The sequence below is a fragment of the Nuphar pumila genome, chromosome 10, assembly GCF_984573655.1.
Source record: "Nuphar pumila chromosome 10, dmNupPumi1.hap1.1, whole genome shotgun sequence".
Classification (NCBI taxonomy): domain Eukaryota; kingdom Viridiplantae; phylum Streptophyta; class Magnoliopsida; order Nymphaeales; family Nymphaeaceae; genus Nuphar; species Nuphar pumila.
In genome coordinates this window covers 31,501,038-31,519,358 of record NC_143258.1, presented here as the reverse complement: position 1 = coordinate 31,519,358, position 18,321 = coordinate 31,501,038, and the positions used below count along the sequence as shown (strand labels likewise).

At 35.9% G+C, this 18,321-nt stretch overlaps 1 protein-coding gene and 1 pseudogene across 1 annotated transcript; both read left to right on the top strand.

Moving 5' to 3' along the window:
• Positions 1–2,388: 2,388 nt before the first annotated feature.
• On the top strand, positions 2,389–2,835 carry LOC149826611 (uncharacterized). The gene has a single exon (XM_090018347.1). It carries the CDS (start codon positions 2,389–2,391, stop codon positions 2,833–2,835), a length of 447 nt encoding a protein of 148 aa, XP_089874473.1.
• Positions 2,836–2,931: 96 nt separating this feature from the next.
• LOC149826610 (uncharacterized) lies at positions 2,932–6,093 on the top strand (annotated as a pseudogene).
• Positions 6,094–18,321: the final 12,228 nt, after the last annotated feature.

Genomic DNA, 18,321 nt, shown 5'->3' with positions numbered 1-18,321 from the left:
AAATTCTGATTTTTGGTTTGAATACTCTTTGTAGTGTGCATCAGCAGAAAACAAATTTTTGGGCACAACTGTTTTTGCAAATCTTAATTTTGAACTCGTAATTTCAAAACTGCCAGAAATCGAGAATTTGGTTCCTATTTTAGAATAGCAACTTGCAGACGCGATTTCTGGAGATTGGGAGCTGAGTTTTGGGTGTTTTTAGAAGTTGTGGATAGCTATGTGTGTGTAGAATCCACCTGCAAAATTTCAGAATTTTTGGGTTTGGGGTGTTTTAGTTATCAGATTTTAAGTCAGACTCTATCCTGTGCTTAGAAACGGATTTTTGAAAAGTTTTGAAATAAAATTGCATTTTCTTTGAATTTTAATTTTCAAAAAACAGATTTGTGCAAACTACTTTTCCTGTGTATTTTTTTGATTCATTGAGTTTTTAGTTTAAACTTTCTCATGATTTTGAGGTCATCTGATATATGCATACCAGTTGTGTATTGCAAATCTTCCAAAATTCAAGCATTTGGATTTCTGAGAAAGTAGAGACCAGAGGCGACAAATTTTTTTCTTTTTGTATTGTTTTTGTGGGTGTGCAATTTGTGATCCTATTGCACACTTAGGTTAGATTAGCTAGGATGGTCACATTTTGTTAGGAGCCATACACTTGGACTTGTGTTAGTGTATGCAGGGGCGACGTAATTTAGGCAAACCTCTTCATCCCTTCGAGCCAAAGCCAACGCATATCATAAGGAGATCCAGAAGTCAAAGCGAGATGGAGAACAATAAGCAAGAGCAGCATCTAATGCAAGAGAGGCATGTCCCTAGGTTACTCCGTGAGTACTTTGTGCCTACATAGTACCACCAGGGCTCAGTCATCATAAGACCTGAGATAGAAGCCCACCATTATGAGATCAAGGCCAGTACCATTAGCATGTTACCATCTTTTCATAGCCTAACCCATGAGGATCCCTATAAGCATATTGATGAATTCCTCGATGTGTGTGATATAGTTAGAATCAATAATGTAGGGGATGATGCATTAAAAATTTGGTTGTTTCCATTTTCATTGAAAGATAAAGCCAAGCATTAGCTCAAGACATTGGATACAGGGCAAATTGAGACATGGGATTAGTTACAACAAGAATTCCTCCATAAATATTTCTCAATAGAAAAGACAAATCAGTTCAGGTGAGCCATCACAAGTTTTTGTGAGAGTGAAGATGAGCAATTTCATGAATCTTGGGAAAGAATGAAGGAATTTATTCAGAGATGCCTACACCATCAGGTCGCGAGGCGGAAGGTCCTACAATATTTCTATGATGGTTTATCAGAAAGGAATCGCCAACTCATTGATTCATCTTGTGGGGGCAGCATTCTTTTGAAGAGTGAGGATAAGGCATGGCATTTATTTGACACATTAGGGAAAAATTCCCTTCATCATTCATCCTCTTCTTAATTTTCTTCCTCTCGTACTGAAAGGGGCACACCGAGCATTTTAAAGAAAGGTGGGTTGTTGGAAGTAGGTCCACTCAATGCGATACAAAGTCAAGTCAATCTGCTTAATCATAAGATGGATCTGCTTCTCACCAGTCCTCTGATGCATCAATCATTGGTGTGTACTCTGTGTCACAGTCCATCTCATGTGGTCACTGAGTGCCTTTCAGCATATCAATACCCCGAATTTGTGACCGAGAAAGTTCAGGCAGCGGAGTGTTTCAATCACCCTCAAAATAATCCTTATTCCACCACATACAATCCAGGGTGGCAGAATCATCCAAATTTCTCTTGGAGGTAGCCAGCAAGACTGCCCACACATCAGGTACAGCCTTAGCAACAGTCTTATCAGTGTCAGTCTGTTTCCCAGTCTCAGTCTCCATTTGCACATGTTGCACCTTCTCAGGAGTCGCAACGACAGTCATCAGTGGAGGAACGTTTGTTGAGGATCTGTGAGGATATGAAGGCATCTAATGACAAAAATCAGAAGAGATATGATCAAATGTTCCAAAAATATGACCAAATACTAAGTTCGCACACCCAGACTCTAGTTAAGCTAGAGACGCAAGTGGGGCAATTAGCAGAGTCACTCAGTAGGAGATTAGAGGGGACCTTACCGAGTCAGCCATTTCAAAATCCTAAGGGTAAGGCACCAGTCATAAGAAGTCTTTTTGCTTCTGAGGATGAGCATAGTCAAGCTAAATCTGTTATGGCATTGCGCAGTGGACACAATTTACATGCCTCAGAATCCAGCAGGACGGTAGAGCAGCCAAGGTATCTTGAGCATTCTACTTCAGTTCAGTCATCCATCCCAGTTAGTCATCATAGGATAAGGGTGTGTCTTCTCAACGAGAAGAGGAGCGACCAGTGTATATTCTCAAACCACCTTATCCTAGAGCCTTAGAGATGTCGATAGGTAGCAATCCTACCAAGGTGCAGGACATGCTTGAGATTTTCAAGAATGTCCAAATTAACCTTCCTCTTCTAGATGCCATTAAGCAAGTGCTCACATACGTGAAATTCCTCAATGAGCTTTGCACTCAAAAGAGGAAATCCAAAGGAAAGACCCCCACCAAGGTTGTGCTAAATCAACAAGTGAGTCAGGTGCTCCAGCACCATACGCCACCTAAGTTGCAAGACCCTGGTGTGCTCATCATTTCATATGTGATAGGGGAAATCAAAGTGGAGCGAGCACTGCTAGATCTAGGAGCGAGCATCAATATTCTTCCTGGTTTCTTCTATGACTACTTCGGATTAGGGGAGATGAAGTCGGCACCCATGACCCTTCAGCTAGTTGACCGTTCTCTAAAGGTGCCTCATGGTATTCTTGAAAATGTGCTAGTGAAGGTCTAGGATTTCTACTTCTCAGTCGACTTTGTCATTCTCGATATAGAGGGCATTGATAAGAAGAGACATACTCTAATTATTTTGGGCTGACCATTCTTAGCAATGGCCAATGTGTGCATCAATTGCAAAACTGAAGCTTTGGATCTATCATTCGGGAACAGGAAGGTTAGGCTCAATGTATTTAATGCGGCTATGGGACTTGTTGGGGACTCAATGTGTTTCTCGATTGACGTTATTGAGGAGATCTTGGAGGAGGCACCTGAGTTGTACATGACATCACCTATAGATTTGTATAGTATAGGAGATGAGAATTTAGAGATAGGTAGTAGTAGCTTTATTGTTAGTTCTTCCATTCCTTTTTCGACTAGTTTTTCATGGAGAGAGGGTTTTGAGCCTCTTCCATCTTTGGCTGAGAACCCAGCACCATCTTCTATCTTGTTGCCCCCAGAGTTAGAACTTAAGCCTCTGTCGAGCATGCTTAAGTATGCATTTTTGGAAAAGGGGGAGACCCTTCCTGTGATTCTTTTATCACACCTTTCGGATGAGCAAGAAAAGAAATTGCTAGAGGTGTTGCACAAAAACAAAAAAGCGATTGGGTGGTCGGTGGATGATCTCCAGGGGATTGATCCCTCATTCTGCATGCACTCTATTCATACTGATGAGAAGCAAAAGCCAGTTAGAGACATGCAGTGGCGGCTTAACCCGAACATGTAGGAGGTCGTGAAGAAGGAAGTTGTCAAGTAGCTCGATGTCGGTATTATTTACCCCATATCTGATAGTCAGTGGGTCAGTTCAGTATAGGTTGTTCCCAATAAGTCTGGCCTCACTGTGGTCAAGAATGAGAAAGGGGAAGAGATTCCGCAGTGAACCACTATAGGGTGGTGTATTTGTATCGATTATAGGAAGTTGAATGAGGTGACTCATAAAGATCATTTTTCTCTTCCTTTTATCGATCAGATCTTGGAGAAGTTGGCTGGCACAAGCTATTATTGTTTCTTTGATGGTTATTCCGGCTATAACCAAGTCGCATTTCATCTAGAGAACCAGTTCAACTATCTATTTGGCACCTTCGCATTCTGTCGAATGCCATTTGGGCTCTGTAATGCCCCGATAACTTTTCAAAGGTGCATGACGTCCATATTCTCCGACATGATCAAGGATGTCATGGAGATTTTTATGGATGATTTCTCTGTATACGACTCTTCCTTTGAAGATTGTCTTCATAAGCTTTCACGTGTGCTTCGGCGATGTAGGGAGACAAATCTCATGCTATCTTAAGAGAAGAGTCATTTTATGGTGTCGGAGGAGATTGTTTTAGGCCACATTATTTCCAGTTGCGGCATTGAGGTGGACAACACAAAAGTTGAGTCAATCACAAGGTTGACTCCCCCCTCGACTGTGAGGCAAGTGTGATCATTTCTTGGGCATGCCTGATTTCATAGGCGGTTTATTCAAGATTTTAGTAAAATCTCTCGACCGCTATGTGCTTTGTTGCAAAAGGATGTGCCTTTTACTTTTGATATAGAATGTTTGCAGGCGTTCGAGACATTAAAAAATGCCTTAGTTACTGCTCCTATTTTGAGGTCACCGGATTGGACATTAACGTTTAAGATCATGTGTGATGCATCAGACTTTGCTATTGGGGTTGTTCTGGGGCAAATAATCGATAGGAAGTCGTATGTTATTTACTATGCGAGTAAGACTTTGAATGATGCCCAAATGAATTATATGATAACTGAAAAGGAATTACTCGTTGTAGTATTTTCCCTTGACAAGTTTAGATCTAACCTGCTAGGGTCCAAAGTAGTTATCTACTCGGACCATGCCACATTGGAATATCTACTCAACAAAAAAGATACTAAACCCAAGTGGATCTTGCTGCTACAAGAATTTGATCTTGAGATTCGATATAAGAAGGGTAGTGAAAATGTAGTAGCGGATCATTTGTCACGATTGGTTGTGGAGTTTGGTTCAAATAAAGCACCAATCAGTGACTCATTCCCTAATGAACAACTTATGGCAGTAAAGTCTACGCATTGCCCATGGTTCGCAAACATTGTGAATTTATTGGCAACCCGACAGATACTAGCACACTGGTCAAAGAATGAGAGACAGAGAGAGAGATTTTTTGTTCAAGTCAAGTATTATTACTGGGACCCACCAGAGTTGTTCAAGTATTGCGCCGATTAGGTAACTTGTAGGTGTATTCCAGAGGATGAGGTTTAGTTCATTCTTACTTTTTGTCATTTCCTTGCGTGTGGAGGTCATTACAGTAGTCGAAAGACTGCGACCAAGGTTCTTCAGTCCGGATTCTATTGGCCAACCCTCCACAAGGATGCATATGATTTTTGCAAGTGTTGCATTCACTATCAGCAGACAGAGAGTATGTCCCGATGAGATATGATGCCTTTGCTCCCGATCCTTGTTGTTGAGATTTTCGATGTTTGGGGCATTGATTTTATGGGCCTATTTTCTTTGTCATTTGGTAACATGTATATTATTGTAGCGGTGGATTACTCGTCCAAGTGGGTGGAGGTTGTGGTGACCAAAATCAATGATCATAAAGTGGTGCTTAAGTTCATTAAGCACAATATTTTTAATCGGTTTGGGATGCCATGGGCAATTATTAGCAATGGCGGAAAGCATTTCCAAAATGTGCAAGTAGCTTCTTTGTTAAGGAAGTGCTTTGTACATCACAAGTTTGCCACACCATATCACCCACAAACCAGTGGTCAAGTTGAAGTGTCTAATAGGGAGATCAAGAGAATTTTAGAGAAGATAGTTTGTCCAGACAGGAAGGATTGGTCATTGCATTTGGATGATGCACTATGGGCTTACCAGACTGCATTCAAGACTCCCATTGGAATGTCTCCTTACTGCCTGGTTTTCAGAAAGGCATGTCACCTTCCTGTAGAGCTTGAGCATCGAGCATTCTGGGCGATCAAGAAGGTGAATTATGATTATGATCAGGCAGAAAGAGAGCATCGTTTGCAGCTATCTGAGTTAAAAGAACTCAGAAATGATGCATACAAGAGTGTGAAGATTTATAAGGCTTGCACCAAGATATTTCATGACAAACATATCAACAGGAAGGTGTTCGAACCCAGTCAGAATGTTTGGCTCTTCAACTCTCGATTGCAGCTATTTCTAGGGAAATTTAGGTCAAAATGGTATGAACCGTATGTCATCTTGCAGGTTTTTGCATCTAGAGTAGTAGAAATTCAGGATCCTCGCACTCAGTTCAAATTCACCGTGAATGGATAAAGATTAAAGCATTATATTTCTGGAGACCCACAGTCAGAGGAGTGTGATATAATTGACCTCATTGATGAGTGAGGATGGCGCTATAATTGTTGTAAAATAATTAGCATAGGGATTGTTTTTGATTCATGAGTTTTGTTTGTTTGTCATTATTTTTTTTATTTATCTTTCTTGTCATATTGAATATGATTGGTATTTCATCTAATCTTTTGAGCCAAATTGTGTGCAATTTTAGATCTTTGAGAACAGTTGGACAAATTGAAGGATCTACAAGCCAGTAGAAAATAAAGCATCAGAATGTGCATTGTGGTGGTGTGGTGGTGTGTGGGCGCGTAGAGGACCTTCATATCCTATCAGGTTGTATTGCTCCTTCTCCTTTATTAATTATTATTGTCAGCATGCATTATTTGTTATTGATATTAGCATTAGTCTAAGCATGGGAGAGTGTTGTTGAGGACAACATTAGTTTAAGCATGGGGGAGAATCTTTTTAAATTTTAGTCCATGTGTTCATATTTGAAAAAAAAAACTCGCATAATTGAGGTTATAAAAATCAAATTTTAGCTTTGTATGGAGCGCTAGTTGGAGGAATTAACATATTTTAATAATTTTAAGCCCCATAGAGATTTTTTTTTGAAAACCAAGCTAAAATGTGTGATTTTCTTATGTAACTTTCAATGAAAAGATAACATAAGAATGTGTAACACCTAAGTGAAGTTCTTGCATAATCATGTATGACCCGTGAAATAAAAGCAGTGAAAAATTGAGAAAAGAGCAAGTGTAGTTGTTCTGCTTTATCCGGTGCACTCATGTAGTGCGGTGGAGGTATAGTTGATTTATTTCCACTCTATGAACACGAGCCACTAGGTGAATGAACACCTTACCGACTTGACGTCAGTGAGGCCTATTGTGTTTGAGCAAGTAAGCCTGAAGGGTGTTTACACCTGGTACCCTAAGGCCAACTGGTTTGGGAGCTGCCGGCCCAAAGCCCATTACGAGAATATGGTAGAAAGACTAATAGACATTAATATTGCACAAGGCAGGGACTACACGAATACTACTGATATTTCAAGCCTAATAGTGTGACAAGTTGTTAGGTTTGAGATAAATGTAGAGCTCATTACAAAAAAAAGAGTGAACGAAAGGAAAACACTACCTTAGAAAAGAAAGAAAGTCGTACAAAAATTATACAAGCATTAATGAAAGGGTGTTGACATGATTATGTTTGATTTTCTGTGATTGATATGTAAATTATTACAAATTTTAGTGAGGTTTAAGAAAAATATTTCTATTGTGGAGGCGTGAATTGTTGTTATATGTTCAGTCCTATATAAGCATGACATATTAATGTTAAAAATTTGATTTTCTTGTAGGCTCAATACTTTTATAAGATAGACAAAATGCATTGTAATGATGTTTGGGGGTAGCATCACTGCAAACCCTTACAAGACCACACTCGTCCTCTATGGGTGAAACCCTGGGGTTGAAAGGGATTATTGTATGCACTAAATGCAATCACGATGCCTGTGAAAGTGAGTTAGGATAGTTGTTTTATGTTTAGTAGAGTGATAATCTTTGAAATTTTTATGTTCATAATAAGTAACAAATTTTTTTGTTTGAAGTGTTACTCAAGGTCTAGCAACGAGTAAGCATGTGGACTTTTTATGATGAATAAAATATAACATAATTGAGTCATTAATTACATGCACATAAGGGAAATTTCATGATTTAAATTCATGAGTAGGTTGTTGTAAGGTTCAAAGAGCTATGTTTCAAATTTGAGCAAAAACAGAGTTAAAATAAAGAAGTTAGAGGCATTTCAATGTTCTAGAGCAAAATCAACACTAGATGGATCCAAATCTGACTCAGAAGTAGCATTGTGGGTTTTGAATCAGACAAGATCCAAAATCCATTCCTAAACCCAAATCCATCTAACTTCATGTTCTGCAAATTTTAAAATAACTCAAAATAAAGGGACATTTTTATGCCAAATGCAATTTTGAAGGGTTTTTGAGTAAAAATGAATTTCTTGAAAATATAAGAGGTGTTGTGAACATTTCTAAAAAGTAGCTTTCTGAACCTCCTCATATGGGACATGTTTTCCATAGAGGGGTTTTGTCCATGGCTGCTGAAAAAAAGTCCCTACTTTGTTCTTGCATCTAGCTAGGGGTGGCAATTTCTGACACAACCCGCCAACCCGCCTCTTAGGCGGGTTCGGGTTGGGCTTAAGCCAACCCGTTTAATAAACAGGTCGACCCGCGTAACCCGTTTATTAAACAGGTCGGGTTCGGGTTGGGGGTATGCCAACCCGCCAACCCGGCTGACCCGTTTAATAAACGGGTTAGGCGGCTGGGTCAACCCGCCAACCCGACCTGCCAACCCGCCAACCTGTCTGCCCGACCCGCCAACCCGACCCATCAACCCGACCCGCCAACCTGCCTACCTGCCAACCCGATCCGTCAACCCGCCAACCCGACCCGCCAACCTGACCCGCGAACCTGAAAACCCGTTTACCCGAGCCAACCCATTTATTAAATGGGTTGGCGGGTCGTGTCGGGTTACCCGTTTATTAAACGGGTCGGGTTCGGGTTGAGGTATGCTGACATGCCAACCCGACCCGATTGCCACCCCTACATCTAGCCTACGTGTTCTTTGTCGAAAATCTGGCTAAATCTTCCTTTCTATCAATCCATCATTCTTCATCCCTTCATTTTTATTTCTCTAAATTTCTTTATGCATTTTTCTTCATGGTTGCTGTTGTGTTTTTGCAAAGATTTAGCAGGAGAACGATGTGATTCATGCTTGAGTAATCAAGCACTATCCAAGATCCAGTCGACCTTCTTGTATCTAACGATCGGGTCTTCTTCTTACGGGTGTTTGTGCTCTTCTTTCCTCTACCCATCCACCGTGAACCCTACTGGATTTTTGCAGACCTCGAAGCAACAATTGGAGGACGTCATTGGGATGTTTCGTAAGCCATGGTCCGCTCTTCTTGCACCTACACTTGTCGGGCTTCTGAAAGGTAAGCCTTCTTGCATCTCTTTCGTAGTTTAGAATAAAAAAATTAAATTTATAAAAATCGTGTAAATGTCTTTCTTTCAATTTTTTTTTTGTCAAGAGCTTCTATTTTATTGCAAATCTGATTATTTTGAAAAACGAAGAAGATGGCAATATTGAATTTTAATTTCTATCAAGTTTGTGCAAAATATAGCCTTCAATTGAAGGCTGGACGATTTTCTAAAAATCGGCTAGCTCTAATCTAGTCGTTTTTTATATTGAAGTTTTTTTTAGGTTCTGGTTTTTTTACAACAACTTGAGAGATGTATATCCCATTATTTGATAGCTTAGGGTTGAGTTTAGAGTAGTTCATGGTTTAGAAAATAATTCTTTTTTTTAGCTTTGCATTTTACTTAAACTTGTTTTGCATTATTATTTTTTAGTTTCAAGCTTCAACAATGGTTGTCGTCTTCCCCATAGATGGAGTCAGCTATTACTGAACCTTGAAGCTCTGAATTTTAGGTAAGTCAGTTAATTTTAGATATTTCTTAATTGTGCATTCAGGTTAGGAATAGATTTAGTCAAAGTAGTTAAATTAGATTAGTTTTTTTTTTAGTTTAGCTATCCACGATTTTTGTGTCAAGTCATTTTATACCCCTACATTAGTTAGTTAGTGATATACAGATTATACTATACTAGTCTTATCCTAGTAGATTTTCTTTTAATAGTTTGAAATTCTTTTTAGAAGGGCATTTTTGTCAGCTACATTTAGTGAGTAAATTTTAGCAAGTGTCGTTTAGGTTAAATTTCAAAAGCCATTTTTTTTGGTGTAGTTAGCCTTCAAGGAGGTCAACCTCCTTGAAGTGTGCTGATTAGGGCTAGTATTAGTTTATTTTAGTTAAGGTTTGAAAAAGAAAAAAAATCTTTTGTTTCCTAATTAGTAGGGGCGTGGGTTTGCTTCCAATATTTTAGAAGATTTTAAATGTCCAAGGCATTAATTGCAAATCCACATTTCATAGACTTTTCTTTGTAACTGCCATCTAAGTAATTAATATAGATTTACTTTAGGTAAAATGTGGTAACTTAAGATTTAATTCCAAGGGTTGAAAATCGTGGGTCAAAGTGTTTCCTATTTTATAGGATCTTTTAGATATATATTTAAAAAAAGGTAGATAAAGTTAGCTATGGTTCCCTAACTTTTAGCCAAAATATTATTTAGAGTCAAGTTTTGTTTGTAACTCTTGTCAAACCTAATTAAGGTAGGTTTAGGTTAGTAAAATGTGTGGGTCTCTCTCTCTTATCTTTTTCACACGCCAGCTTCTCCATTTCTCTTTCCTATCTCCAATCCCTTCTCCCTCCCTTAGACGTCAATTGAGTAGGCCCCACATTAATTAGTTAATGTGTCATTAATTTTAGGGTGTATTCTGGATATTGAATTTAATTAGTTTAGTTAGTGAGATTTTGCCTATCTTATTTCTTTTTATTTTAATTAGTGTTTTAGTTTTACTTGTAATTTTAATATATTTTCCTGGAGGGACCCATATCAACCACATGTTCTTTATTCTTGAGCGACACCCAGCTTGTGTGGATCCCCTTAGGGACGTGTGATATTTTAGAAGGTCTGAGTGTATGCATTTTGTTTTTTGCTTAGCAGTGTTAGAATTAATTCATATTAGCATTAGGTGTTAACTTGTTAACGATTTCTAGTGTGCACTTCATTTCATGTTAAGCAAGTTTCGATTATGTATATGAGTTAACATTGAAAGTGTTGTAGGATCAATGCAATGAGCACTAGAGGGGGGGTGAATTGTGCTTTTAATCTTCATCTTTGAAATTTAAAGGAATTTGAATACTGCAAAGCAATCACATACAAATAATACAAGAATTTTATCCTGGTTCGATCTTCCAGATCTACATCCAGTCCCCAAGCAAAACCTGCTTGAGATTTCCACTATCACACTTGTGTCACCACAAGATTAAGCAGACCAAAATCGGTCTCACTTTTCGCAACAACCTTGCTGAAAGCAAACTTCTTCTTTAAATCAAGGAGACTATGTCCTTTTACAGAAAATTTGAAATAACCAACTTACAATCAACCTACGAGCCTTTCTTATGAATGCAAATGGAGTGGAATAGACTTCTAAGGCTGCTGAAATACTCAACTCATAATTTCACTAACTCACATAAAGAATTAGAGTGAAAAACTAAATTGAAAATACTCAGTGAATGAGAAAATGAATACTTGAATAAATAGGAGTGAAAAACAAAGAATTTGATCTTTCAAATCAATGTAATTCGATCATTTTGAGTGTAGATCACACTCTTATTTATAGCTGAGGAATTCCATACGTTGGTAGTACAAAAGGGTGTCAAAATAGTTAGTTTTGAATGATCAAATTGTTTGAAAAACAGAAAAGATGCACCTTTAAAAAGTTTCAGAAAATGGTTATATTAGTCGACTAGAATAGTTCTTAGTCGACTGAAATCAAATATTAGCAGACTAACAGTTAAAGTCAGTTGACTACTGTGTCTAGCCGAACAGATTTAAATTCTGGTTTTTGAAACTTAGTCGACTAAAGAAAAGTTAGTCGACTGATGAAAATCATCAGTAGACTGAAAAAAACTTTCAGTCGACTCCTGCTAATTTTTTCAGAAATTAAACATTATGGCCGGTTGACTAAGAGTCGATTAGTCGACTAATCAGAAAGTTGATATTTTGCTTTGAAAACTGGTACAAAAAGTCGGTCGACTGATGAGTCTATTGGTCGACTGATAAACCTGAAAATGTGGGTAAAGAGCTTTCTAAAATGATTTTTGCCAAGGGTTCTTTTAGAAAAGTTTTTCTTAAGTATTTTTAGGTGAAATGCAGGTAAGAAATGCAATCAATGTAAGGATCTTACAAGAATCTAAGATTTTTAAAGAAATTTATATTTGCACACTTGTCTTCACAGATTCTTCAATGAATTCTTCAATTCTTTTCATATTTCTTCATTGCCTTAACTGAAATTTAGTTGTTCTAGTTGTCCATCATCAAAATCTTGCACTTAAATTTTTTGTATACAGCTTTCATGTCTTAACAATCTCCTTTTTTTTTATGATGACAAACTAGTCACAGACAGAGCAATGATAAACAAATAGAAAACTTACTCCCCCTATCAATATGTTGTCAAAACATAAGAAGTTAGCATAATATCAACATTGTTAACACATATTGTTTTTCTTCTCATGCATATTGGTGTTCTTCTCCCCATTTGTTATGATCAAAAGGAGTAGGCAGAGTCAAAGTATAAAAAAAATGCAGATACAAGTTCAAAATATTATAACCCAAACAAAATGTTATCAAAGCAATATCAGTAAACAAAGTTCAAGAGAAGTGTTGCTTGAGCATCTCTTTGATTTCAGCTATATCAGACTGAATAGATGAAAGTTGTTGGGTAACATCTTCACGAAATGTATGTTGTTGAAGTTCCAAAGCTCCAATGTGTATCAGAATTTCATCATCATCTTTACCAATAGAGAATCTCTTCCTTTTGCCTTGAGATAAGGCGATATAGGAGATGGTGATGGTTCAGGAGATATAGGAGATCCAGAGGATGAAGGTACTAGATAGGAAAGTTTCATTCATTTAAAAATAGTTTCATCAAAGATTTCTTTTTGAGAAATAGACTTTTCATTATTCGGGTAAGGATACACCCATACAAAAGAAAAGGTTTTTATAACCTAAGTCGAATGTGTTACGACAATAAAGTTGTACACGTTACTTCACGTATAAGGTTTTGATGATGAACAAGTGAATCAACTGCATTTCAGCTAAGGTAATGAAGAAAGATAACAAGAATTGAAGAATTCAATGAAGAATCTTTGAAGGCTAGTGTATAAATGTAAATTTCCTTAAATGTCTTAGATTCTTGTAAGAGCCTTACTTAGAGTGCATATCTCACTTGCATTACACCTAAAGATTCTTTTGAAAAACTTTTCTAAAAGAACCCTTGACAAAAATCATTTTAGAAAACTCTTTACTCACATTTTCATGTTTATCAGTCGACCAACTTTTTCGGGCCAATTTTTCAAAGAAAAATGTCAACTTTCTGATTAGTCGACCGGACATAATGTTTGATTTCTGAAAAATTTAGCAGAAGTCGATTGAAAGCTTTTTCAGTCTACTAATGATTTCATCAGTCGACTAAGTTTTTCTTTAGCCGACTAATTTTTAAATTTCAAATTTCAAAATTGTTTCATTAAAAATAGTAGTCGACTCACGATAATTGTCAGTCTGCTAATGTTTGATTTCAGTCGACTAACTACTGTTCCAGTCGACTAATATAACCGTTTTCTGGAAACTTTTAAAATGTGTGTCTTTTCATTTTTCAAACGAATTGACCATTCAAAAGTGACTGTTTTGACACCCTTTCATACTACCAACGTATGAAATCTTTCAACTATAAATAAGAGTGAATTTTACACTAAAAAATAAGAAATCTTATTGAATTACAAAGATCAAATTCTTTGCTTTTCACTCTTATTCATTCAAGTATTCGTTTTCTCACTCACTTGATATTTTTACTCTAGTTTTTCACTCAAATTCTTTTGTGAGATAGTGAATTCGTGAGTTAAGTATTTCAAAAACCACAGAAGCCTATTCCACTCTATTTGCATTCATAAGAAAGGCTCGTAAGTTGATTGTAAGTTGTTTATTTCTTTTTCTATGTAAAAGGAAAAAGATCTTCTTGGTTTAAAGGCGGTGTTTGCTTTCAGTAGGGTTATTACTGAAAGTGGAACTGGATTTGGTTTGTATGTTCTTGTGGTGACATAAGGTTGATAGTGAAAATCTCAAGCGGGTTTTGCTTGGGGACTGGATGTGGGTCAGGAAGACTGAACCAGGATAAAATCTTATGTTCTTTGTGTGATTGTTGTGTGAATTTCAAAATCCTTCAAAATACCAAAAACATTATTTAAAAGCACTATTCACCCCTCTCTAGTGCTCGTTGTCTCGATCCTACAAAACTTTCATTTGGTATCAGAGTAAGGTTTGCTATATCATAATTTTACCATCATCTATAATGGCAACAAGATCGTCTTCTCAGCACAAAGAAGAATGCTCTTCAATTCGTCCTCCTCTCTTTGACGGAACGAATTATGGCTATTAGAAAGTAAGAATGACAATATTCTTACAATCTATGGATCTCAAAATTTAGAAAGTTGTTTCAGAAAAGTACCAAGCACCATCAACTGATTTCAACCTATGGAACGATGAAGCAAAGAAGATTGCTTCACTCAATGTCAAAGCTATGAATGTGCTATATTGTACCGTTGACAAGGTAGAGTTCAATCGCATCTCTCAATGTTATACAACAAATGAAATTTGGCACTCTTCTCGTTACTCATGAAGGTACATCAAAGGTAAAAGAATCTAAGATTGCTTCTTTAGTTCATAAATTTGAATTGTTTAAAATGAAGCAAAATGAGTCTATATCGGACATGGTAACAAGAATGACTGATATTACTAACACTCTAAAATTCCTTGGAAAAAATATTCACAAGTGGATTTAGTTAGAAAAATCCTAAGGTGTTTAATTCCTAAATGGGAGAGAAAAACCACAGCAATAGAGGAAGCAAATGATTTAAACACCCTTTCTCTTGAAGATTTGGTTGGCAACTTAATGGCATATGAAGTCTAACTTCATAATAGACAAGAAGAATAACCCAAGAAGAAATCTTTTGCTTTCAAGGTCACTTCTGACTCTGAAGATTCAAAAGAAGATAAAGATATTGTCCTCATCACTATGCAATTCAAAAGATTCATCAAAAAGGAAAGAATTCAAAGGAAGGTAAAGAAAACTGATTCTTCCAATCCTAATGAAGTCAAGTGCTTTAACTGCAAAAAGGAAGGACACATCAAGAAAGATTGTTCTCTTCTCAAAATCAAGACTAAAGACCAATTCAAGAAGAAAAATACATTTCAAGCAAGTTGGGATGAAAGTGATTCCTCCTTCGACAAAGAATCAAATGAAAAAGTCGCTAATATGTGCTTTGTAGCACAAGAAGACTCGGTAAGTCAATTTGAGTATGATGATTTATTAGAAGCTTTTAATGATTTATATACTAGATTTAAGAGTCTAAGTTCTAAAAACAAAAAGTTAAAAACTTAAAACTTAACTCTTGACTGTAAAAACAAAGTATTACTTCAAGAGATAGAAGATCTCAAGAAGGAAAACTCCTGTCAAGCATCTGAGATAAAAGAAATTGGAATTAAAACTAATGTCTTACAAGAAGAAATATCAAGTCTGAAAGAAAAATCAAATCATCTTCTTTCTATAGTGACTAAGTTCACTAATGACCAAGAAAATCTAGAAAGACTTATTGGTTCTCAAAGATGCTCGGTTAATAAAACTAGATTAGGATATAGTTTCTTTGATACTCAAAATTGACCAAATTATGTGGTAAAGAATCAAAGTCAAAATTCTCAATCATTGGTTCAAAGAACTCAATTTTTTAGTCATAATAGAAATGCATCTAATCATGGTACTTATAAAACTTATAAGCCTAGACATGATTATTCTAGAAATGCTAAATCTTTTTATAGAAATAATATTTATTCTCAAATAAAACCAAAATCCAAATGGATATGGGTTCCTAAGACTAACTCTCATAGACCCGAAAATAAAAAGGGGTCAAATGCTTTGTCTTCCAATTTTGTTGTAGGTACACAAAATAAGGAGCAAATAGATCTTTGACAGCGGTTGTTCCAAACATATGACTGGATGGCCAAAGTTATTTTCCATCCTCCAAAGTAAGGATGGAGGAACCATCACCTTTGGTGACAATAACAAGGGAAAAGTAATTGGTATTGGTAACATTCGTAATCCAAAATTTCCCTTGATAGAAAATGTTCTTTTAGTAGATGGTTTAATGCATAATTTATTATCCATTAGTCAATTATATGATAAAGGTTTTTTCGTTTCTTTTGAACATGATTTATGCTTAATTTCTGATTTTTATTCTAAAAAGATCATTTTTAAAGATAAAAGAAGGAATAATGTATATGAACTTTATCTAGATGAGTTACCCACTTTTAATGAAAAAATATTTTATTGCTTTAAATAAAATTCAATAGTTATGGCATAAGAGACTTGGACATGTTAACTTTAAATTAATTTCTAATTTATCCAAGAATGATCTTGTTAGAGGCCTACCTAGAATACCATATAAGAAGGATCACTTATGTGATGCTTGCCAAATTGGTAAACAAATCAAGAGTTCTTTCAAAGCAAAAAATATAATTTCCACAATGTGTCCTCTTGAACTTTTACATTTAGATCTATTTGGACTATCTAGAATTCAAAGTTTGAATGATAGTAAATATGCTTTTGTTATAGTAGATGATTATTCACGATTTACTTGGGTGATTTTTCTAAAAAGCAAAAATGATGCTTTTTCTAAATTTTCTAAACTTTGTAGAAGAATTACTAATGAAAAATCTGTTTCACAAAAGAAAAACTTTTATAAAACTGTTTTTAAACGCATGAAACTTACCTATCTAGTTCCTTCATCATTTGAATCTCCTACATCTTCTGAACCATCACCATCTCTTATGTCACCTTCATCTCAAGGCAAACGAAATAAAGTCTCTATTGGTCAAGATCATGATAAACTTTTGCAACGTATAGAAGCTTTGAAGCTACATCAACATACTTTTCGTGAGAATGTTACTCAGAAACTTTCATCCATTCAGTTTGATATCGCTGAACTCAAGGAGATGATAAAGCAACTCAATGTTCAGGAAAAGAAATGTTCTCTTGAACTTCTCTTGTACATCAACATTTCTTTTCCTGAACATTGATAATTTTTTGAGTTGTAATATTTTGAACTTGAATTTGCATTTTGCGTATGCTATGACTGCACTTATTCCTTTTGATTATGACAAAGCAGAAGAAGTAATAAACAAATGCATGAGTAAACCATATATGTGATATATAGGGAGAAGAAAAACAATTTGCATAAGAACCATATGTTATATATGCTTTGATATTGCTAACTTCTTATGTTTTGACAACATATTGATAGCGAGAGTAAAATCTTCATCTGTGTATCATTGCTCTATTTGTGACTAGTTTGTCATCATAAAAAAGGGAGAGATTGTTAAGGTAATGAAGTTGTACACAATACTTCAAGTACAAGGTTTTGATGATGAACAAGTGAATCAACTGCATTTCAGCTAAGGCAATAAAGAAAGATAACAAGAATTGAAGAATTCGATAAAGAATCTTTGAAGACTAGTGTGCAAATGTAAATTTCCTTAAATGTCTTAGATTCTTGTAAGAGCCTTACTTAGAGTGCATATCTCACTTGCATTACACCTAAAAATTCTTTTGAAAAACTTTTCTAAAAGAACCCTTGACGAAAATCATTTTAGAAAACTCTTTACTCACATTTTCATGTTTATCAGTCGACCAATAGACTCATCAGTCGACCAACTTTTTTGTGCCAATTTTTCAAAGAAAAATGTCAACTTTCTGATTAGTCGACTAATCGACTCTTAGTCGACTGGACATAATGTTTGATTTCTGAAAAATTTAGCAAGAGTCGACTGAAAGTTTTTTCAGTCTACTGGTGATTTCATCAGTCGACTAACTTTTTCTTTAGCCGAATAATTTTTAAGTTCCAGAATTCAAAACTGTTTCGTTAAAAACAGTAGTCGACTGGCGATAACTGTCAGTCTGCTAATGTTTGATTTCAGTCGACTAACTACTATTTCAGTTGACTAATATAATTATTTTCTAGAAACTTTTAAAAGGTGTGTCTTTTTATTTTTCAAACGAATTGATCGTTTAAAAGTGACTATTTTGATACCTTTTCATACTACCAACGTATGAAATCTTTCAACTATAAATAAGAGTGAATTCTACACTCAAAAATAAGAAATCTTATTGAATTACAAAGATCAAATTCTTTGCTTTTCACTCTTATTTATTCAAGTATTCATTTTCTTACTCACTTGATATTTTTACTCCAGTTTTTCACTTAAATTCTTTTGTCAGATAGTGAATTCGTGAGTTAAGTATTTCAACAACAATAGAAGCCTATTCCACTCCATTTGCATTTATAAGAAAAAGGCTCGTAGGTTGATTGTAAGTTGTTTATTTCTTTTTCTCTGTAAAAGGAAAAAGATTTCCTTGGTTTAAAGGAGGTGTTTGCTTTCAGTAGGGTTGTTACTGAAAGTGAGACCAGATTTGGT